Source organism: Heloderma suspectum, chromosome 3, assembly GCF_057233095.1.
Source record: "Heloderma suspectum isolate Gila_16-S chromosome 3, 16-S_ref, whole genome shotgun sequence".
Lineage (NCBI taxonomy): Eukaryota > Metazoa > Chordata > Lepidosauria > Squamata > Helodermatidae > Heloderma > Heloderma suspectum.
In genome coordinates, this window is record NC_139460.1 from 91,858,832 (window position 1) to 91,883,627 (window position 24,796).

General features: G+C 45.2%; 1 protein-coding gene across 2 annotated transcripts in view; it reads left to right on the forward strand.

Moving 5' to 3' along the window:
* The first annotated feature begins 7,091 nt into the window (after nt 1-7,091).
* The window catches only part of UBASH3A (ubiquitin associated and SH3 domain containing A), a 33,520-nt gene continuing 15,815 nt past the window's right edge, over nt 7,092-24,796 (forward strand). For both annotated transcript variants that reach the window (XR_014789124.1, XM_084843806.1), the window contains exons 1-6: nt 7,092-7,249; nt 11,003-11,056; nt 17,294-17,480; nt 18,023-18,221; nt 18,789-18,958; nt 20,982-21,190. Coding sequence is in view for 1 of the 2 variants with exons in the window: in XM_084843806.1 (XP_084699932.1) it covers nt 7,098-7,249; nt 11,003-11,056; nt 17,294-17,480; nt 18,023-18,221; nt 18,789-18,958; nt 20,982-21,190 (971 nt within the window). In the remaining variant the exon portion in view is untranslated. The remainder of the gene's footprint in view (nt 7,250-11,002; nt 11,057-17,293; nt 17,481-18,022; nt 18,222-18,788; nt 18,959-20,981; nt 21,191-24,796) is intronic.

Genomic DNA, 24,796 nt, shown 5'->3' on the forward strand with positions numbered 1-24,796 from the left:
ATTGAAGGATCCTGCCTGGGGGATAGGAAAGAGCATCTCAAATGATGATTCCTAGATAAAATGACATCTCAAGAACAGAGAGGAGCTATGGGCAGCTGTTTCATCTGCAAGAATGCAAAAAAGAGAAACTAGTTCTCAGTGGTGGCCATGATGAAAATGTATTGCACCCCAACATGTCTAAGAACAATACGCTCCTTCTTCAGGGGAAATCTTACAACATTCAAATTCAGTTGCCCTGATGGTGGGAATTACTATTTCTGGAAGCTGACTTAGCCTCGTCTCAGAATTTGGATGCATAAGTTTGCCCCTTGAAGAGGGACCTTATTGGTTCCAAATGCATTTCATCATGGCCACCATTGAGAAGTAGTTCCCTTTTTGTGTTCTTTCTGGTTTTGGTGCCTCCCTTTTGGTTTTGGTTCTGTTTGTGCTATGAAGAAAGTTTACACATGAGGAAAGGTTACAATGTCTGGAACTGTTTAGCTTAGAAAAAAAAGCAAGTAAGGGGAGACATGATAGAGGAGAGCCAGTATCTGCAGGAGAAGCCCCCACCCAGGGAAGAGGGCATGCTTGCTGCTGGTGCCACTGCCGCCACCACTGCTCTCCTTGTGGACTTCTGCCAGGCAGACTGCCAGTCCCTGCAGGACCAGGCCCCCAGGTACTGAGTCAGCTGTGCTGACCACCTCCACCTGTCCCTTCCTGGAGGGGCTATATAAGCTGGCTGGCTGAGGTGGCCTGGGAGAGCCAGGATCTGTAGGAGAAGCTACCTCTGGGGGTGTGTGCTGGTGGCTGCCCCTGTGGATTTCTGCCTGGCAGTATTTGTGAGGGGATGTATTGTTTTGATTTTGTTCAATTGTTGGTGGGGGTGGGTTTTGGGGGGGATTCTGTTGTGTTTTTAGGGGTGGGTTGCCTGCCTGATAAGCAGGAGTGAGGGGCATGTGTCCACCTGACAGAGGCAGTGGGGGGAGTGTTGGGGGCCAGAACATACTGAGGCTGGGTGGCAGGTGCTGGCAGAGTGCTAGGAGCAGGCCATGCCAGGTAAGGAGAACAAGGAAGAAATGTGTAATATCTGTCCCCTGTTCTGGGCCTGTCCAGAGCCAAAGGATGGCTGGGGGAGGTGTGACCCCATCTTCTGGCCTTCGTCTGCTACTCTGCAATGCCAGGTCTGTTAGCCAGAAAACCTTCCTTATCTATGACATGATCCTGGATGAGGGTGCAGACCAGGCATGTATTACGGAGACCTGACTGGCTTAGGCTGCTGCTCCAACTCTGGTGGCCATGTGTCCAGCTGGATTTTTGTATGCACAGCAGCTGAGGACTGGGGATCGGGGATGGGGAGTGGCTGTTATCTACTGGGAGTCCTTGGTCTTCACCAGACCCCCTCTCTGGGATTCCAAGGTTGCTGAGTGCATGTACTGGAGGCTGGGTCCAAAGGGCCATCTGGGGATTCTGCTCGTGTACTGCCCACTCTGCTGCACAACTGACTCCCTGGCCGAGGTGCTTGAGGTGGTCTCTGATGTATGTGTACAGTCCCCTAACGTATTGGTGTTGGGGGAGTTCAATGCACATTCAGAGGCTGTCCTCATGGGGGCACCTCAGGACTTCATGGAGATCATGTCTTCCCAGGAGCTGTACCCTTTTCCAACTGGGCCCACCCATGTAGCCGGTCATATGCTAGACCTTGTGTTTGTTTCTGGAGTAGCGGGGAGTGATCTGGAAGCTGGGGGTATATCCACCATCCCCTTGTCATGGTCAGATCACTATCTGGTGACGTTGGACTTCTTGGTTCCACAACCCCTCCGCAGGGGTGGAGGACCCATTAAAATGGTCCGCCCCAGGCGTCTTATGGATCTGAATAGATTCCTGAATGCGCTTGGGGATTCCCTGGAGCATGCCAACGGCCACTCGGTCGAGACCCTGGTGGGTGGCTGGAATGCCGCAATCATTGGGGCATTAGATCAGGTGGCTCCGAAACGCCCTCTCCCCCTGAACAGGGCTCGGACTGCACCATGGTTCAATCTGCAGTTACGGGCTCTGAAACTGGAGGTGAGACGGCTAGAGCACCAGTGGCGGAAGTCTTGCTCCAAAGACAATCAGACACAGGCTAGAGCTGTATCTTCAGCCTATCACGTGGTGGTGAAGGCAGCAAAAAAGGAATATTATGCTGCCTCTATCGCATCCGCAGAGTGCTGTCCCAGGAGGCTGTTCCAAGTGGTCTGGAGCCTGGTCGGTCCAGTTGTTCCGGAACTGCTGGAGCATTCTAAGGCCTCCTGTGAGTCCTTGGCAAGGCACTTCACAGATAAAATTGATCTGATTAGGAGTGTTATTCCACGTGCCATGGATACAGTTAGCAAGCAAGAGGCGGTCTGTGGCAAACCGGTTTTGTGGGATTGGTTCCAGCTTCTTCCTTCTGATGAAGTGGACAAGGTGCTTTCATCTGTAAGGCCGACCACCTGCTTACTTGATCCTTGCCCATCTTGGCTCATTATGAGTTGCAGAGAGAGGTTGGGTGAGGGGATCAGGGTGGTGGTGAATGCCTCCCTTGAGGAGGGAGTGATGCCATCAGCTCTCAAGGAGGCAGTGATAAGACTGCTTTTAAAAAAAAGCCCTCCTTGGATCCCCAAGTTCTGAACAACTTTCACCCAGTCTCAAATCTGCCATTTTGGGGCAAGGTGATTGAGCAGGTGGTGATGATGCAATTGAAGTCGATTATCTAGACCCATTTCAATCGGGCTTCAGGCCTGGGCATGGGACAGAAACAGCCTTGGTCGCCTTGGTGGATGATATGAGGAGAGCTTTGGATAGGGGCAAATGCTCCTTCCTTGTTCTTGACCTGTCAGCAGCTTTTGATACTGTTGATCATGGTATCCTCCTGGGCTGCCTGGAGGGTTTGGGCATTGGAGACACCATATTACAGTGGTTCCAGTAGTTCCCCTCTGGGAGAGGAGGTTTCGGACCCGTGGCCGCTCATTGTGGGGTGCCACAAGGTTCCATCCTCTCCCTGATGCTATTTAACATCTATGTGAAGCGGCTGGGGGCTCTCATCAGGAGGTTTGGGGTGTGGTGTCATCAGTATGCGGATGACAGGCAACTCTTACCTCTCATTTAAATCTTCACCAAGGTTGGCTGTAGAATCTCTGTCCAAATCTCTGGAGACGGTGAGTGGCTGGATGGGGAGGAATAAGCTGAAGCTGAACCCTGACAAGACCAAGGTACTTTTGGTGGGAGACAAGAGGAGGTTGGGGGATGTTGACCTGGTGTTGAATGGGGTACGGCTTCCCTTGAAAGACCAGATCCACAGCCTGGGGGTCATTTTAGACTCCAAGCTGTCCATGGAGGCTCAGGTGTCAGCTGTGAGACAGACAGCACTGTGCCAACTCCCTCTGGCATGGTGGCTGCACCCCTCCCATCGGTAGTACATGCCCTGGTCTCCTTTTCTCTAGACTACTGTAATGCGCTCTACGTGGGGTTACCCTTGAAGACGGTTCGGAAGCTGCAGCTGGTACAGAACACGGTGGCTCGCCTCTTTCAAGGCAGCTGCCAGCGTGATCACATCACTCCAATACTGAAGGAGTTGCACTGGTTACCAGTTGTTTTCCGGGCCAAATTCAAGGTGTTGGTTTTGACCTTTAAAACACTATATGGTTCTGGCCCAGCCTATCTCAAGGAGTGCCTCCAGCAACACCAGACAGGCCGCTCAACAAGATCAGCATCGGATGGCCTTTTCTCTGTCCCATCAGCCAGGGCAGCTAGGCTGGTGAGGACGAGGGAGAGGGCCTTCTCTATGGTGGCCCCAGTTTGTGGAACTCCCTCCCTAGGGAACTCCGCCATGCCCCCTCTTTAATGAGCTTCTGCCATGCATTAAAAACTTGGTTGTTCAGGCAGGCATTTGGGGTGGGTTAGGGTATTTTTAGAAATATGATGTTTTAATGTAGAATTGTATTGTTGTAAAACTATTGTGTTGCTGTACATTGCCCAGAGTGGCCGGGTAATTGGCCAGATGCGAGATTAAGAAGTTTAATAAATATATACATACATACATAAAAATACAAAATTACGCATGGTGTGGAGAAAGTGGGCCTGGCCGGGTGGGGGGGAGAGAGGGTTTTCTCCCTCGCTCATAAAACTAGAACCCAGAGAGATGGAGGACAGATAAAAGGAAGTATTTCTTCACAGAGTGCATTGATAAACTATGGAATTTGCTACCACAAAATGTAGTGATGGCCACCAATTTGGATGGCTTTAAAAGGGGGCTAGACAAATTCATGAAGACTATCAACAGCTACTAGTCATGGTGGTTGTATCTTACCTCCAATATTGGAGGCAGTATACTTCTCAATACCAGCTGCTGGGAACATGAGCAGGAGGGTGCTATTGTGCTCATGTCCTAATTGTGGCCTCCCACAGGCAGCTGGTTGGCCACTGTGGGAACAGAACGCTGGACTAGATAGGACTTTGATCTGATCCACCAGGACTCTGCTTAGGTTCGTAATTGTTGAAGCCCAAATTACAGCTTCTAAGAAGCAGGTTGCATACTGGGAGTGCACACAGAACTTCTGCACCATACACACACCATCAGACACATTATCGGTCCTTTTGCTGCTGATAGTATGTGTTTGAGAAGGAGGTGGGCTGACCCCTCAGCCCCCTCCCCAACAGGTGCTGACAGCACGGCTAAGTCATTCAGCAGAGGAGGGAAGGGGCTGCTGTGCTTTAATGCCTCTGAAGAGTGCTGTGTCATGTGTGACTCAGCCAAAGGCTATTTAGCTAGATATTTAGATAAAGCGGAATGGAAACACCGGAGAGTCACTTGTGCAGCACTGCACTGTAATTAGTGGCCCTACCATTAGGCAGACTGAGTCAGCTGCCTCAGGCAACCGATACTGGGTGTCATGAAAGGGGTGCAAATTGTTAAGTTATTTTATTGATTAATATTGCATTTTCATTCCCAGGCTTGTGGGATTTTCTGTTTCATGTGTCTCAAAATAACTTGGCCAGTGTTGGGTACTATGGACCATGAATGGCGGGCATGGGGGGTGAAGGGGAACACTGTTTATTGTTCTGCCTCAGACAGCGTAGTGTCTTTGGTCAGCTGTGCCCACCTCAGTAGTGTCAGCGCAGCATGGCAACTCATCAGGGATTATGGGAGTTGTGGGCCCTCCAGATGTTTTGGCCTACATTTGGGAAGGCTGATGGAAACAGTTCTGAACTCTGTGGGCTGCTGGTCTGGCTCAGCACAAGGCAGCTTCCTATATTCCATTACAAAGAAGAATTGACTAGAAAATGTAACCATTGTTCGTTGGTGGTATTTTCACCGCATTTCTCTTCCACTCAGTAATCAGAGCTGTCTGGGTGGTTGACAAAATAGGGAGAAACCCATAGAATACATGTACAATAAAATGTAACACAAGATCTAAACCAATTAAAACATCCACAGAATAAAATCAAAGTAAAACCAGAAGCAGAGGACAACAGCAGAGCCAGGATGATCTCAAATGCACTCACACATTTCTAAAATAAAAAAAACTCTTCACCTGGTGCTAGAAAGACTGAAACATATGAGCCAGATGAACGTCTCTGGTGGGGGTACTGCACAGATTTATTTATTTATTAGATTTGTATACCACCCAATTGGCAAATGCCCTCAGGGCAATTTACAATAATAAACACAAACAACAATAAAATAACCAAAAAAAATTCAATAATAAAATATCAAAATAATACAATATTAAACACTAAAAAATAAAAATATTTAAACCATTGAGGATGTGATGCCACTACTGAAAACATGCTTGCTGTAGTAGCCATCCATCTCACCTCATTTGGTGGGGGCAGCTGGAGAAAGGCCTCAAAAAGTTACCCTAATGTCTGGGTTATAAATATGAGGAGACACTCCTTCAGGTAAAATTTGGTCCTGGAGGGAGTAATCCTATGGTCACAGACAGCGGCTAGACGGCCATAGGATATATTGTTTTCCAGGAACCGACCTCCCCCCCACTTCCGCGCTGCCTCGGAGGCAGCATGGAACAGCCCCATCCTTGCAAGAGGAGCATGGAGTGTCTAAAAAGGGGCGTGGCTGGGGGCGTTCCGGGGCGGGGAGAGCGTAGCTGCCCATATGACACATCCTATGTGTCACACAGCAGCCTCCTTCCCTGCTCTGTGCTCTCACGGCTAGACAGCCGCAATCCGCTGTCTAGCCAAAAATGCAAAACGATCCCCTCTGTGCTTCTCCTGCCCTGCTTTGGATAGGCAGTCGCTTCCAAGTTCGGAGGCAGCTAAATATTTCGATAGGATTTCGCCCTTAGACACCAGGTGCAGACCTAGCTCATTAGAAAGAGCTTTGGGCCTAATTACAGTACAGTTGTGTACATGAACTTAATGGAGCTTACTTCAGAATAAACATGCATAATATTATGGTGTTAATCTCCTTCCTTTTCCTATAAATTGATTTTGGGGTTTTGTGTTCTGTGGCTTGGATTTTTTAAAATTTCAAATGGTTGCGGCTTTTAAAATGCTTTGATTTTAATTTGAGTATTGTTTAATTGCTTTGTAATTGTTTGATTTTGTTTTTTGAGCCACTTTGTTTCTGATTTTGAGGAAAGTGGCATACACACACACACACACACTCATACACACAAACACAACTCATTCTCTCTCTCTCTCTCTCTCTCTCACACACACACACACACACACACACACACACAAATGAATAAAAACAAACTATGACTCTGTCACTAGACCCTCAAACAGACATCTTACACTAACATATAATTTACGCTGACTCAGGACTGCTTTGGGGTAAAATAGTTACTGCCTAGGAAATGCTGATACAATGAGGCGATAGGCAGTGAATATAACACTGAGGCATGTGGACGATTCATCTACCATTCACACTGGTTCGACCATGTGCAGGTACATACTTTTTCTTTTTAAGTTGCATTCTCTCTTTCCATTTTCCGTTCAGCCTGCCTACAGTAATAGTTCTAAGAACCACAACATGCTGTAAAAACAGGATATCAGCTTGTGTCAAAAAGATCGAAGGAGGTTTTGAGGTTTTGATTTTTATCTTAGCAGACTCTGACTCTCCCCTCTTTCTCTACATGTTTGTCTACACACATTGGCAGAAGAGAAAGGAAGAGATGGCGGCGCCAGAGGCACAGGTCTATACAAAGGTCTTGAACAAGAATAAAAAAAGGAGCACCCAGTCCTTACTGGAGCCTCTCTTGGCCTCTGGGTTCTCTGTACATACAGCGTGAGTACTTATGTTATTATGTTGCCACAAAAATCTTCTATCTGTTTATAAGAGCTTATAAACTAAAAGACCATGTGGGGCCATCAATTATTCATTTGTAGCACAGTCTCTCCTTTGGCATCGCAGGAAGTTCAGCTCTTCTTGGATTTCACAAAAGACTTATGGGTAAGCTGGTGCTTTTCAGTCAGACCCCCTGTTGGGGGAAATTATCTGGTATCATTTTAAAGCCTAGTCATGACATATTCGATTGAAGTCAGCCTGAACCAAACGTTGCACCTGCATGTTGTTTAAGATTTGCTGTGTCTAAAATCCTGGAAAGGACAAAGATTTGGGGGGAGCATGAAACCATACTTATAGGTGGCAAATGCATTATGGAATACGTGGATTCTGAATCTTAGGAGTTCTTATTGTACCACCACCACTACTACTACTACTACCACTATTATTATTGTGAATACCTCAATGCTGCACAGAAAGTTAAAAAGATAGGACCTGCCTACAGGCTCACAACAATCTAACTAATTTAAGTAAGACTTGTTCTCTGCTGCAGCTGGGCAAAAATAGATTTAATGGGCTTAAGTTACAGGAGGGTAGATTTCATTTGAAATTTAGGAGAATGTTCTTAACAGTAAATTTGACAATGGAACCAATTACCTAGGGATATGTGTCATCTCTCCCTTGCTGGGCATCTTAAGGTAGAGAGGCTGGCCAGACATCTGTTGTGGATGGTCTACATCTGGATTTCTTGCATTGAGCAGGGGGTTGGACTAGATGGCCTACAAGACCTACTCCAGTGCCATCATTCTAATGGTGCTTCATTCCATTTCCTTTTTGTGACCAGTTGCTGCCATTTTGAGCGAGGTCTGGAGTTGGCTTCCAAACAAGTGGAAGCAGTAACCATTTTTGTTCTGGTTTTAAATCTGGTAGCAGTGGAGTGTTGAGAATGAAGAACAGGAGAAAGTACAGCTCAACTTGTTAATGACAACAGTGGTCAAGTGATCCACATAAGTCTATATTACTGACCTGAGAGAAGGTTGAAATGGACCAGGCAGGGGAATTTGCCCTTGGAAACATTAAGGGGAGCATAACAGAATTAACCTGTTCAAGATGAAGCTGGACAGCCATCTGTCAGGGATGCTTTGACTTGGATTCCTGCATTGAGCAGGGGGTTGGACTCAGTGGTCTTAAAGGCCCCTTCCAACCCTACTATTCTATGATTCAATGATTCTATAAACCTCTTCTGACAATGGCACCCATCCAATTCAGTTTCAAAATTATGGCTCCCAAATGAGACTTCCGTCAAACTAAGCAGATAGCTTGAACTAAATGCCAAGTTACTTTCTTTCTTATATTTCTGTGCTGCCTTTCCACCCAAGCACTCAAGGTGGCTTCCAGTTTAAAATTAGTGATACAAAAAGGGGGAAAGGAATGGAGAAGGAAGAGGAAAATGAACAAATTCAGGTACAGCTCTTTCATGATGTTACAGCTTCGGGATTTTCTTCTGTTCTCCGTTGACTTGTATCTGGTACTTGGGTAGCTCTGCATATTTGTTTTATAAAAGAAACAATATGATCACATGTGATCAGTGCTTTTATGTTGGTAGGTAATGCATAAGGCTTTCAACCAAGAAATGCATAAAGTAGCATTGCCACCTTTTTTATGATCCTGTTCCGGTGCCTTTAATGTGGAAATGGCCTGTGGAAATGACGCAGGTGAAATATTTCCTGCCATGGAGATAAAGTGATAGGGAAAATGTCACTTGTTTAATTTCTGTATGTGAACCAGCTTTAAAAGGCACAAAAGCAGGCTCAGGGGTGCAGTGGGGAGTTGGTTGTAATCTTATTAAGTATATGTAGTTAACATACTTCAACATGTACTGAAGGGCCTTTTCAGTGGCTGCTCGCAGACTCTGGACTCCTTGCCAAGGGAGTCCCAGCTAGCCCCATCTCTTCTGCTGGCAGGCAAATACTTAAAAAAAAAAAATCCGAGTGGCCTTTGGCCAGTTAACTGATATGTAAATGTATTATAATTGGTTTGAACTGGTGGTGGTTGTTTTGATATTTTAACTGCCTTGTGTTTATGTTCTATTGCTGTTTTTTAACTGCTGTTTATTATTACCTTATGTTTTATTGCCTTGTTTTTATGTGTTGTATTTTATTGCTGTTGTATTGTATTTTATTCCTTTTTATTGCATTTGTATGATTGCAGCTAGCTGCCTTGATCAGCATGTGGTGCTTAATTAAAAAGAAGCATAGATGGCAAATGTCATTTGATAAGAGGCATTCTCCACTTCCCTGTCATCCAGGAGGGAATGCTTCTTCTAAGATGGTGGCTGCTGTAACATGGACAGTCTCTAAAACCAAAGGAAACATGCCTCCATTGTTAGAAGTATTGTTGATTCATTGGCATGTTTATGCAGATTTAATTTGTTATCAACTAATGAGGCCTTTCTCGTCCTCATATCAGTCCAGTTGTCATGGTCTCATATACACACAGCTTCTGTGTCTCAGCAAAACTCACACTGACCGTTTATGCATCACAAAAAAAAATAAAATGCATCATCAAGATACATAAGACAGAATTGCATAAAATTTGCATGTGCTAATTTAGATATATAAATGCAAATTTAGAAAATTTAGAAAACTGCCCAGAGAGCTTCGGCTATTGTGTGGTATAGACATGAAATAAATAAATAAATAAATAAAATATTATAATGTAAATAGAAATACAATACATCTCACCATTAAAGTGGGGAAGATTATGGCCAGTGGCCTATGCCCCTATCTGTTTGGTCTGCTGTCCAGGTGCTAACTGCTGATGAACAACTTCAAGGTCCCTCCTTTCTTATGGATCTTTATCTTTAAGCCAGACTTGGACAGAACAGCCCTTCAAATAGAGGATTTTATTTATTTATTACATTTATATCCCACCCTTTTTCCTCCTTAAGGAACCCAAGGTGGCATACATAATCCTCCTCCTCTCCATTTTATCCTCACAACAACAGCCTTGTGAGGTAGGTTTGTCCATTGTGGTTCATCATGGCCAATCTGGGCTTTATTGAATCCAGTGGTTCTTTGTGCCTGGCAGGGCCAGATTAACATAAATTGTTTGGTTAATCAGTTAAAATCCCTGTGCTTAATCAACTTCAGGTGCAATCCTATATTCCTTGCAAGGGGGTCTCTTGGGCTTTAGGATATTGTGGACTTCCCCCTCCATGTGTGGAGAAGAAGGTTCTCCTTGGATGGCAGTGGAACCTTCTACTACTGCAGTTGCCCTGCTGACTGTGGGGCTGACAACATGGCTGTTTGGGGGCAGGAAGATAAGACCCTTCATTCCCCTAAACAGAGCTGAAAACCACAACAACCCATGAGCTGGTATAGTAAATTCCTTCCCATTGGGGGCAATGGGAAGAAAACACAAGACCACCCCTCCCATTTTCTGCTCTGTCTAACTCAAGCCAGAAGCATTTAGAAAGTGGTGATTCCTCTGCCCCAGAATTCCCCATTCTACCCTCTTAAGATTTCTTTTGTAGGTTGATAGCTCCTCATATTCGTATAGCAAAAAAGCTAACAACTTCCTAAAATACAGCACAAGCAGAACTATTTTCAGGAGCAGACTCTAAATTTAATTAGTGCAGTGAGTTGCTAAGTTCAGAAAACCTCCCCACAGCTGAACACCAAAATGAAGGCATATTCTGTCTTGCCATTATTTTCGCTTTCTTTTCTCAAAGTGAGTTTATTGTACTTTCCGTAGGCTAAAAGCTTTGGCAGCTACTGGACAAAACACAGTAGAAGAAGCAACAAAGTGGTGAGTGTGTGCAAGCTGTACTTTCAAACAACATAAATTAGAAGCCATTACTCCGGTTGGGGGCAGGGGGGGGGGTTATGACTCCTGAATTCATCATTGTAGGAGTTGATGCAACAAGACCACAGGAAACTTGAATATATCTAGTGGTGTGGTGGTAGATTTGCAGGCAGTCATCATGACAGTCTCCATAGCCCCAAACCCAAACAGAGTCCCAAAATGCAGGTGGCTGTGTTGATCCATATCTTGGTATATGTATCCATGCGCATCCCCACCCCCGAAAGAGCAGCAGTACATAATGCAATACCCGATATATTAGGATGAGCTGACAGTCATAGAATAGCAAGCTGGCAAAGGGCAGGGTAGTGGTTAACATGTTGGACTTTGGACGGAAAGACCTGAGATTGAATGAGAAAGGGAGGGGGATACAACATGTCCCCAAACAGCATCAGACCACCAGCTCAAGATTTCCAGGGCCCAGTCTACATGGCTGATTTAGTGCAGAGGAACAGCACATAAGGGTTGTTTGTGACAGATGATGTTGTCACCAATCCGCAGCCACCCCACAGCTTCCCTCTGGAAAACGCACATTTTCGGAAAGTCCTTTTAGTGCGTCTTTTTCCTTAAAAGCAGCTCCTGAGCGGTTCCACTGCAATGTGCCCTGACCCCCCCGCCCCAATTAAATCCTGGGCATGCCTAGTTCTGTGACCTGGCTGTGACTTGGTAGTGATGTAGTCAAGGGGTGAGGCTGCCCTGTTCCCCTCTTGCCCATTCCTTCTTTTTCCCCATTCGCAGTAGGGCACTTTTGGACACAGGCTTCATCCCACTTAGCACTGGTTCCCATTCACAAGCATTCACAGTGGCGCAGTTGCTACTTTCCCCAGTCACAATATCTAGCCTGTTTTTCCTATTCAGAAAACTGCAGCTGCGCTGTTTCAAGCATTTAGCATTCACAATAGTGCTCTTGTATGTATGTATTATTTTAGTGGGTCAATCACCCACGATGGAGTTTGTTCTGGGACATGCTGCTTTCCTTTAAAATCGCAGGCGATGCCTGTGGGAATCCAGAAAAAAGGAGGAAACAACAACACCCCTCTCCTTCCTTTGCCACGCCCTCCTTTAACCCATTCACAATGTTGCAGCAGGGAGAGGCAAAACGGGGAGGGGAGAGGATGCTTTCTCTCTTCCTAGACTGAGGGAGCAAAGGCAGTGTGCTCTTGGCTGCTACAGTGTAGGGTTTTATCTCTTGCCTTCCTCGGGGTGGCTGTAGGGGAAGGAAAGGATGGAGGCTAATCGGAAAGCCCCCAGGAGAGCCTGGGACAGCTGAGAAAGGAGGGAAGGCTGCAATCCCACTCATTCTCCCCTGGGAGTAGTCCACACTGAACTTAGGGGGATTGACTTCCTAACAGAGCAGTTTCACATATATAGGCTGAGAGGCGCACTCTAACAATGTCGTTATTTCACAATAGCGCCAAATCAGGAGTACAGCTACTTTAGCGCACAGTGTGGTTTACAAAAGTAGCTGCACTCCTGATTTAGAGCTATTGAGAAAGTTTGTTTATTTATTTCTATACCGCGTAATAGCCGAAATAACAATATTGTGTGGGTTTGCCTCTCAGCCTATATGTGAAACCGCTCTGCTATGAAGTCAATCCCCCTGCATTCAGTGTGGTCTACTCCTGGGTAAGCATGAGTGGAATTGCAGCCTGAGAAGATTCCCAGCCAGCCTTACTGGGAGGCGCTTGGACTAGCGAGGGGGCACTGGTGGCCTCTGTGAGAGAATTAAAGCTTCCTAGACCCCCAGGACACCCCAAAACAGGTACCATTACAAACCATCTGGGCAACCACTCATCAAAACTGTCTGCGAGGATGGTGTTGGGAAAATTGGCTCTCCTCACCATGGCCTGGGGAGGCAGAGAGCGGGCTAGTGGGCGAGGCAGGAATGGCCACTTTCCAAGGGAGAACAGGCCTCAATCAGGAGCCTCAAGGCATCTTTGCAAGCACCCAGTGCCCAAAAAACCATGAATGTAGACATGCAGATTTCATAGATGATGATGATGACGACAACAACAATAATATGTAGAGAGGCAGAGTGATTGCAAGAAAGCCTTCTCTATACAGCTAGGAGTAATTTTAGCAGAGTTGTGGACATAAAGATAATACACAGAACTACAGTTTTTTCTGTCATATATTGTTGCGGTTGCTGCTGCTGCTGCTGCTATTATTATCATCATTATTATTATTCCCAATTCTACTGGACAGGGGTGGATCAAAAGAAGGCAGTTGCTGATATGTTATTCCTCAAAATGCTGTTCCAAGCACTCAAAATAGTGCAGTAGCTGCTGTTCCAAGCAGCACTCTTTCAATCTTTCACAATATCCCAATGCTAAGAGGGGGAAAGTGTGGGGTAAACTAAAGGGGCTTAATTCAGTGCTTCTAGTAAACTTCCCTGAGCAGGAGAGCATGGACAGGGGCGGGGAACAACTCTCTCATTCACTGAGCAGCACCTACGGGGTTGATGATGTTCAGTTCTACTAGCTCTGACTGTGCCCACCCAGCCCAGACGTAAGTGCAGTGTGACCCGTGAAAGTGGGTTTTTAGATAGTGTATACTCTGCTTTTCTTGCTTCGTGTGCCACTGAGGGACCAAAGCAATTTCATGAAAATCCGGATAAAACGAGAAAGTGCTTCTCATTCCATTTCCACGTAGATTGGGCCCAGGTATTCCTTTTCCCAGCACCAGGAAGAAACATTTGATCTCAAAGTCAACAAATCAGTTTTTACCTCCCTCAGGAGCAGGTCTTTTCTATAGCTGATAAGTCATAATTGCCCACTCAAGAGCAAGCCTCCCCAAAATATCTTTCAATACAACAGAATTTCCACACAACAATGTATTGTTGCTGGGAAAAACCCATTTCCCCCAGCTACTGTGAGGATAGCAACTAAACTCAGAGGGAACAGGGAAGTGTGATGGAAAATGGTATATGAGATCATCGTCTCTGCTAATCCTAAAGTCCTGGTGCTTCAACCCTGCAAGCCCTGGATCTACTATACCACTGAATATATCTTTAAGCAATGGCATGAGAAAGCATAGTGTGATTGTGTATTAGACTGAGTAGTTTAATGACAGGTCAATTAGTGCTGTCAGCATGACACATGGATTAGTTACCTTTTCACCACTTGCCAGCCACAGAATATCTGTGATTCTTGAGGAGGAACAAATGGCTGTAAAGACATAGGAGCAAAGATGTAGATATGAGCCAAATAGCCACTGTTGGTCATTGCTCCATATCACATTTTTAATTCATGAATGTATTTATTAAACACCATCCCTGTACATTTGAAAAGGGAGAGGGTCTTTTTGGCGGCCACACACAGGCTTTGGGATTCCCTCCAGGGGAAAGCTTGTATCACCCCATAATGGCTTCCCATAGGATGGTCAAAACCTTCCTTTCTAGGAAGGCTTTGGGGCCACAAATGGTTGCTCCCTTTTTGAAGTGGTGTATTTTTAAATTGTTTAAATTATTTTTGATGGTGGCTATATTTTTTATCTTCTCTGCTGTTTTACAAAGCAATCCTCCATTGTTTCCAGAGCCATGTTGACTCATACCAGCCAGGGGAGGAGGGTGTGCGTGTGTGTGTGTGTGTGTGTGTGTGTGTGTGAACAGCTTGCTGGGCTTTGGGATTTTTTTTAATCCTCCCCATTGGAAGCAATGGGGGGAAGTTAGCTAAGTCTGCTCCAAACTGGCATAGTTGAGGGGCACAATCCAAGCCCTATTTGGGGGATTAGAAAGGTTTTGGATCCAGCAAATCCAACATCAGTTCCACTCCAACCCCAGAACACTCTGTTTTGAGGTCTATTGTCGGTGGTAGATTTACACCCGCATAACTTTCCACAGGAAAGTAAATGGGGCCTCCAGTATGGACAACCTTGATGGAGGGGCTCCACCCTTAACCTAAGCCATGCTGGATGGCCATTGATAGGATTGCTGTGCCAGTGCTTTATTACTACTTTGTTGCATTTGTTGCTGGTGTCAAGTTATTTTAAAATGGTGATGTTATGGTTTTAATGATAGCCATCTTGGGCTTATTAAGGAATGGCAGGGTATAAAGAGTTTAAATAAACAGATAAATGGTGATGTCTCACAGCAGGGGTGTTGAACTTTGCAGGCTAAATCAGATAAAATGCCATAAATAAATAAAACTGAGACCAAATCCCAGTCTGGCCCTCCAGGGTTCCCCAGATGGCTCTGCCCCCTTTCCCCCAAGACTCTTGCTACAGTCCAAGGACCACAGCAGTCTGGCTTAAATGCAGCTCACAGTCTTGGGCACAGGGCCTTCTCAGCAGACTTGACGCTTCTCAGTTGGCTTCCCCATCTCTCCTCCAAAGAAAGCTGGCTGGCAATCTTGAAGGCTCTCTTGATGCTCTAGAGAGAACTGGCACCAAGGTTGAGTCCTCTTCCCCAGCCTCCCTGGTGTTCTGGCTGCTAGTGGAGAGGGGAAAGAGAGAAGCAAAGGGTAGCAAGGAAAAATATGCTCAAATGCAGTTATGCATACTTCAGCTTAGTCGCAGGAATAACTGAGAAGTAGTAGACATGCTTTTCTCCATCCAAGGCTATATGGGCTGCATAAACTCATTTACTACATAATGTGTGAACTGGCCCTTAGTTAAGGGCACTGTGTTGTCCGTTGCACCTTAGTTATTGAATCCAGGCTCTACGCTTGTGTTGGTCACTTAACTGGCATATTAACTATGCCAGTTATTCTATATAGTTCCTTGGAGGGCTACTCAACATAACCTGCTGCATGGTTTTTCTTAGGACTGGGCTGTCAGGAATGAATCTGAGCATGTGGAGATAGTTAGCAGCGCAGACTCAGAATGGGAACAGCCAGAACTGGGGGAGGCTCCCTCCCTAGTGAGCTCAGATATGGCAAGGCATTCTTCTCAAGACCTTGGCACACAGATGGCTCAACCTGAAGGGCCCCGCCTCTCCTCCTCCATGAGAACCCAGGTCTCAGAGGAGGAGGAGAGTGAGGGGCGTGACTTGAGGGATGCTAGGGTCCGTTGCAGAGCAAAGCGGGAAAAGTTAGAGGCAGAACTCAGGCACTCCACCAGGTTGGCTATGCGTGATAGCCTACATAGGAGGGAGCCATCGTAAGGGAGGAGCATCCCCCTAAGCTAGTCTGGCTGGGAAGTTCTTGTTCAAACTGCCGGCAACTTCTCGAACTTCCACTTCAGCTCCTCTACTGGTATTTGTAATTGTGTGGAATAGTTGTTTCCTTGGTAGCCTGAGAGTCTCCTAGAATTTGTATCTGTAAAGAACCTAGTCGTCGTTAACTAATGAAGTAGTGAGCCTGAAGCCTGGTATCTTAGAGTATGTTGACTGCAAAAAGGGAGAATGAAGGAACTTGCCACGGGCCAAGAAAGAGAAGGACACGGGAGTCTGTAGTTTGGCTTGCACTTAAAACAGGGGCAGGCAATTTCCAGGGGTAGGGCATCACTTTGACCACCCCCAGGCCCCACCAGGGGCTGCACCCCTGCCACTTTGCCGCTGAACATTTCATCGAAATGCAGTGGCAGGGCAGCGGGGGAACATTGGCTATTTTCTTTATAATAGCCCCCTTTTGCCACCACACACATTTCCACCACACCACAATTTTGGTGGCAAACCACAACTTTGTGCTTTTAAAAGGAAGCTTCCCCACCACCATGCTACATGGCTGAATTTGCTGGCACGGCAGCAGGGACAGCGGGGGCCCATTAATCCACTGTGCCCAAATACAACACAGGAACCACGTTCCTTTCCCCAGTTGTCCAAAAGATATCCTCGCCTGTCCCTATCAGACACTCTCCCTCTTGCTCCTCTCCTTTCTCCAGTAGTGGTTGTGGGTGTCCCTGGAACCCTAGCCTGTTCTGCAAAAAGCCTCTCTCTGCCTTGGGTTTATGGATCTCCCGAACTTGACTCAAAATAGGAAAGAACATAAAGCAGCCTTCCCCACCATGCCCGCCCCCCAGATGTGTTGGACTGCAGCTCCCATCATGCCCAGTCAGGTTGCATGCCCACAAATGCCACAGACTGAAAATGGCTGGCCTGCTGTAGCAGCCTTTGCAACAAGAATTGCAGCTCTAATTCCTCATACCATCACAGCGCTTTAGCCAGAAGGACCGAAGAACGCTTGCAGCATTTTGTATCTTGATATGCGCTCTCTCTCTCTCTCTCTCTCTCTCTCTCAATTGTAGGTTGCATTCTCACTGTAATGATCCTTCTTTGGAAGATCCAATCCCTCAGGAATACATCCTGTATTTGTGCCCGACGGGCACTTTGAATGACATACTGATGGAGTTTTGGAGAGAAAGCAAACACCAATGTGGAAAAAACAAAGCCCATGACATTTTCCCACACATCACGCTTTCTGAATTCTTTACGGTGAGCTTGACTTTTAGTGTTCTCAGAAGTGATATCACAGAATCTTTGCATTTTACTGTGCAAAGAAATGACACGCATCCTGGTCTCTAGTTGTTGTTGTTTGTTTGTTTGTTTATTGCATTTATATCCCGCCTTTTTTCCTCCTTAAGGAACCCAAGGAGGCATACATAGTCCTCCTTCTCCTCCCTTTTATCCTCACAACAACAATCCTGTGAGGTGGGTTGGACTGAGAGTCTGTGACTGGCCCAAAGTCACCCAGTGAGCTTCCATGGCCGAGTGGGGCCTAGAACCGCGATCTCCCGACTCCCAGTCCAACACTCTAGCCACTACACCACACTGTTGTTGTTGTCAGTGTCTCACCTGATGTGTAAAACTTACACGGTGCGGCCCAGAAGCTGTTTTCAGTGTTGGCCATTTTTCATCTATCCCAGAAGTTTGTGATTTGCCTTATTCCCATCTTAAATGTTAGACTGAAAGTATATGAATTGTCCTATTTACAGCCTGAAACAGCAGGGTTCTGTAACTCATGAGTTTTCTTTCAGTGTGAAGACCAAAAGGTTGACGGCTTATATAAAGCCTTAAAGAGAGCCGGTGACCGTTTTTCCAGTTGTTTCCCAGCGATCATCTCCCTATCACTACATTCCTCCACCACCTACATCGGCTTCTTCGTTAGCGATGGCCCTGCAAATATCATCAAATCATTTGCTACAGTTTTTGCCACGGAGGCTATGATGTTGGCAGGTAACAAGGGTGGCAAAGTGGAAATCCATTATCAGGCTGAGATTTTCCCTTTCTCGAAGCTCCAAGGAGCAGGCATGTGAGCGGAGAAACTGCCGTCTCCATTTTAGTGTCAGGAAAAGTCCTGCATCGGCCTTCCCCAACCGAGTGCGCTCAAGATGTGTTGGACCGCAACTCCCATAATTCCCAGACAGCATGGTAATCTGAATTATGGGAGTTGTGGTCCAACACATCTGGAGGGCACCAGGTTGGGGAAGGCTTCCCTATGTGAACTTTTTCATAGTACATGCAGTCCCCTTTTCTGATAAACTGAATTAGGGGGCCTCTCCTCGTGTGCAGGCCTTCTGAACACATTGGGGCTTGCACGTGTGTCCTAGAGCTACTGAGGCTGCTACCGTATAACACTTAACTAGGGGCATGTCCCACTGAACTTGGTGGGACTTACTTCTGAGTAAAAATTCATAGGATTGCGCTATGAATTGATCATGCAACACTTGTTAGAGTACAGCTCTGTGAATAATCTAGTGATAATTAACCTCATCTTGCAATCCTGTCCTTTTTACCTGTTAGATTGCTGTGTGAAACCTTCAACCAAGCAACTCCATCTGACGATGGCCAACAAATTTTATCCTCACCATCAAAAGACTTTGGAGCAACTGGCTAAATCCATCAATCCTAAGCAAAGCTGCCAGTGGATGGCAGCTCTGTATTCCAGAGACATGCGCTTCGTAAATTACCAGGTACGTACATGACTAGATAGCCTCTTGCGCTTTCAAGATTAGAAAAACCTTTCTGTGGGTGTGTAGTGATTTATGGGTCCAGTACATCCTTTCATGATTAGCTTTTGGGTATGCAGCACTTTATTTGCCATTCCCAAAAATGAACGATCCCTTCTCTTTTGGTTTGGCTTTGCAGCTGTCCCATCAGAAAAGTCACTTTGCATGCTGGGGATTTTGAGGGGAGCCCCCAATCACTGGCACAGATTTCAAAGCTTCCATGGTGTTCATAACAATGTTTAAGGCAGTTTTTCTCAGATTTCTGACAGATGTAGCACACTTGTTTCTAGAATTAAAACTGAAGCCATGACTTATAGCTGAAAAGATTTACTTCTAGTGGGCGTGGAGTGAACACATGGAGGAGAAGACAGGAACATAGGAAGCTGCCTTATATTGAATCAAACCATTGGTCCATCTTGTCCAGTATTGTCAACACTGACTGGCTGAAGCTCTCCAGGGTTTCAGGCAGGAATATTTCCAGCCTTACCTAGAGATGCCAGGGATCAAACCTGGGACCTTCTACATGCAAAGTTTGTGCTCTGTCACAAGCCACAGTCCTTCCCTAAACCTGAAGTCTGAAAAGGGCTTTGGTCTCAAGGATAATATAATTGATGCAGTAATGAGCTACCAGTGTGGCTCTCATTGATGGATAACTTTGTAATAAGAGACAGTGTTCTATTCATGATGATGCACCACATTCACACAAGCAGATTGTCACGCGGCAACTGCAGTTACCACAGGAACAACACAGCCTGCAAGCTGCTCAGCACTAAGATTTCTCCTGCTAGAAATAAGTTCTGAATGCTTTTGCTGTGGTCAAAGCACATCTCCTTCAGAGAGTTCTATTGAAACCAATGGGGCTTAGTTCCATATTAAGTTATGGCAACATGCTAAATGATGATGTATTGTGGTTATGCTGGGGGAGACATTCATTTCACATTTTAATGTGAACTTCCCTCATTTCGCACTTCTGAACCGATACGCAAAGCAAAACTTGGTTATCCTTTGAAATGTGCATTTCCCCAAATTTTGCAATGGAGTTCTCCAGTCAAAAACTGCATACAGAAATGCATATATTAGGAGGAAATGCACCCCAAATGTGTATATTAATGAAAATAACATTAAAAATGCATTATATTAGGAAAATTTCGTGTGTGTGTGAGATTGTGTATTAGGGATGTGCAGATTATGTAAAATCCATTCCATCTGTGTTTTGCGGATTGTCAGGCGCCTCTCGTTCTGTTGTCTGCCCATCCACAGTCAGAGCTTTTTTTTTTCTGACTGTGCGCAAATTTGCATTTGTGCAAATGTGCATTTGCAAAAAATTCACATGGGTGAAAATGTGCAAATTTTCCCCAAAATGTGCACTTTCATGCTTTAGCCTATGGGGGAAATGCACATTTTTGGCTGTTTTTTTATTTTGTGTATTTTTCTATGATGAAATTTGCACAAAATTTGGGAAATTAGAAAAACCTGCCTGCAAGTCCACGGAATCTGCCCGACAAGAGAGAAGCCAGTCTGCTACAGAATCCGTAGGTGAGACTCATGAAAAACTGAACTCAATTGGTCCCACTGCAGATTTCTGTGACATGGGGTGTGTGTGTGTGTGTGTGTATGTTGTGTGTGTGTCAAAATTGCATACAACTTGCATGTATTAGAAGAATTGTGCACAAAAATGAAATGCATTTTCATGTGAACTTTTAAAAAAATCCTCAGAGTTCAGGATGAACTGGATGTAAGATGGAAAAATTCTCAAAGCTTGGGAAAGGCAAATTCAAGTCTGGAAAAATGAGCAATGCTGAGAAACCCAAACTGACAGATTCATCTGTCCCTAATTGAGATCTCACTTATATGTCCATTGTTTGAAAGAGTATCAGTGTATAAAATGAAGTGTAAACAGATGTCAGCAACATCTCCATTTGTTCCTGCATTTGCCAAAATATACATCACTTTAACTTTCTCCTTTTTAAAATGGGCTTCCTCTTAGGTTTTGAGGGCCTTGTTCCAGTATAAACCTCAGAACATTGATGAACTGATGCTGAATGCTGGAGATCTTATGTATGTCAATCCGACACAACAAAGTGAAGTTTGTGATGGCTGGGTGATTGGTATCTCCCACCGAACTGGGTGCCAGGGATTTCTTCCTGAAAATTACACGGAAAAAGCCAATGAGTCAGATACCTGGGTCAAGCACAGGTTAGTATTGCTTGGCTTCAGATTTCTTCATGGGATGTGTGTGCAGTTCGTTGCTATTTGATATTGTCCTCCATTGGTAGAGTAAGAGGACAGAAGAGTAGTTGTGATAAATGGTACATCTGCACCTCCAGCCCTGCAAGGTAGGAAAGGCTGCAGGGCACGCTTTGTCTGTACTCCTCAGAGTTAGGCCACCATCACCCATGTATTTAATTTTAATATTTAATCTTTAATATTAATTTAATATTTAATCTTAGTTCCTGGGTATGTGGGAATCTCCCCTTCATGGATCACTGCCTTGTTGTGGCGAAGGGGCTTGCATAACTCAGTGAAGCCATAAGCTATGCCGTGCAGGGCCACCCAAGACGAACAGGTCATGGCGGAGAGTTCTGACAAAATGTGGTCCACTGGAGAAGGAAATGGCAACCCACTCCAGTATTCCCGCCAAGAAAACTTCATGGAACGTATCACAAGGCTAAAAGATATGACACCAGAAGATGAGCCCCTCAGGTCGGAAGGTGTCCAATGGGGAAGAGCAGAGGGAATTTCCAAGTACAGCCAGAAAGAGTGAAGCGGCTGGGCCAAAGCCGAAAGGACATTCAGCTGTGGATGTGTATGGTGGTGAGAAGAAAATCCAATGCTGTAAAGAACAATATTGTTTAGGAACCTGGAAAGTAAGATCATTGAATCAAGGTAAGCTGGAGGTGGTCAAACATGAGATGGCAAGATTGAAAATCGACATCTTGGGAATCAGTGAACTAAAATGGACAAGCATGGGCAAATTTAATTCAGGTGACCATCATATGTACTACTGTGGGCAAGAATCCCTTAGAAGATATGGAGTAGCACTTAGTCAATAAAAAGGTGGGAAAAGCAGTACTGGGGTACAATCTCAAAAACGATAGAATGATCTCAGTACGAATCCAAGGCAAACCATTCAACGTTATAGTAATTCAAGTCTATGCCCCAACCACTGAGGCCAAAGAAGCTGAGGTTGATCAGTTCTATGAAGACCTACAACACCTTCTAGAACTAACACCAAAAAAAGATGTCCTTTTCATCATGGGGGATTGGAATGCTAAAGTAGGAAGTCAAGAAATCACCAGGATAACAGGCAAGTATGGCCTTGGTGAACAAAATGAAGCAGGACAAAGGCTAATAGAGTTTTACCAAGAGAACACGCTGATCATAGCAAACACTCTTTTCCAGCAGCACAAGAGGTGACTCTACACATGGACATCACCAGATGGTCAATATCGAAATCAGATTGATTATGTCCTTTGCTGCCAAAGATGGAGAAGCTCTATACAGTCAGTAAAAACAAGACCTGGAGCTGACAGTGGCTCAGACCATGAGCTTCTTATCACAAAATTTCGGCTGAAATTGAAGAACGTAGGGAAAACCACTAAACCATTCCGGTATGACCTAAATCATATCCCTTATGAATATACTGTGGAGGTGAGGAATAGATTTCAGGGATTAGACCTGATAGACAGAGTGCCTGAGGATCTATGGACAGAGGTCCGTAACATTGTTCAGGAGGTAGCAACTAAATCCATCCCAAAGAAAAAGAAATGCAAGAAAGCAAAGTGGCTGTCTGATGAGGCTTTACGAGTAGCTGAGGAAAGAAGGGAAGCGAAAAGCAAGGGAAAAAGGGGAAGATATACCCAACTGAATGCAGAGTTCCAGAGAATAGCAAGGAGAGACAAGAAGGCCTTTTTAAATGAACAATGCAAAGAAATCAAGGAAAACAATAGAATGGGAAAGACTAGAGATCTCTTCAAGGAAATCGGAGATATCAAGGGAACATTTTGTGCAAAGACGGGCATGATAAAGGACAAAGAAGGCAGGGACTAACAGAAGCAGATGAGATTAAGAAGAGGTTGCAAGAATACACAGAAGAACGATACAGGAAAGATCTGAATGTCCCTGATAGCCATGATAGTGCGGTCACTGAACTTGAGCCGGACATCCTCGAGAGTGAAGTCAAGTGGGCCTTAGGAAGCATTACTAACAACAAAGCTAGCAGAGATGACAGTATTCCAGCTGAGCTATTTAAGATCCTAAAAGATGATGCTGTTCAAGTGCTGCACTCAATATGCCAACAAATTTGGAACACTCAACAGTGGCCACAAGACTGGAAAAGGTCAGTTTACATTCCAATTCCAAAGAAGGGCAATGCCAAAGAGTGTTCAATCTACCGTACAATTGCACTCATTTCACATGCCAGCAAGGTGATGCTCAAAATCCTACAAGCTAGGCTTCAGCAATATGTAAACCGAGAACTACCAGAAGTACAAGCTGGGTTTCGAAGAGGCAGAGGAACTAGAGATCAAATCACCAACATTCACTGGATCATGGAGAAAGCAAGAGAATTCCAGAAAAACATCTATTTCTGCTTCATTGACTACACTAAAGCCTTTGATTGTGTGGATCACAACAAACTGTGGCAAATTCTGAAAGAGATGGGAGTACCAGACCACCTTACCTGTCTCCTGAGAAACCTGTACAAGGGTCAAGAAGCAACAGTAAGAACCGGACATGGAACAACCAATTGGTTCAAAATTGGGAAAGGAGTACAACAAGGCTGTATATTGTCTCCCTGCTTATTTAACTTATATGCGGAGTACATCATGAGAAACGCTGGGTTGGATGAATCACAGGTTGGAATTCAGATTGCCGGGAGAATTATCAACAACCTCAGATACGCAGACGATACCACCCTCATGGCAGAAAGCGAAGAAGATCTCAAGAGCCTCTTGTTGAGGGTGAAAGTGGAGAGTGCAAACGCTGATTTGAAACTCAACATTAAAAAAATGAAGATCATGGCATCCGGCCCCATCACTTCCTGGCATATAGAAGGGGAAGAAATGGAAGCAGTGACAGATTTTACTTTCTTGGGCTCCAAGGTCACCGCAGACAGTGACTGTAGCCATGAAATTAAAAGACGCTTGCTCCTTGGGAGGAAAGCTATGGCAAACCTAGACAGCATAGTAAGAAGCAGAGACATCACCTTGCCGACAAAGTATAATCAAAGCTGTGGTTTTCCTAGTAGTAACATATGGCTGTGAGAGCTGGACTATAAGGAAGGCTGAGCGCTGAAGAATTGATGCGTTCGAACTGTGGTGCTGGAGAAGCCTGTTACGAAGCCTGTTCAGAAACGTCTTGGTTACTGTATAGCAGACAGCAATGTAGGTATTCCACCATTCTGCTTTAGTGCAGAAAAAGCAGATCTTGTCATTCTGAGAACCACTCTATGCTCACATCTTTGCAAGGGTAGGGTGTTTGAGTCATCATGGGGATGTCTCTTCCATCGCATACTATGGACCTTGTGCCTGGTTTCAAGGCAAAGTATGAACTTAGATTTTCTCACTGTTTTCTTTTTCCTCTGTCACTGGTATTCAACTTTCCCTTGCAGAGAATATATTTTTACTCTAGCTTCAGGACTGACTCCTAAGTATCAAACCGAACCCTGCATGAAACTAAAAAACAGTGACAGATTTTATTTTCTTGGGCTCCAAGGTCACCGCAGACAGTGACTGTAGCCATGAAATTAAAAGACGCTTGCTCCTTGGGAGGAAAGCTATGGCAAACCTAGACAGCATAGTA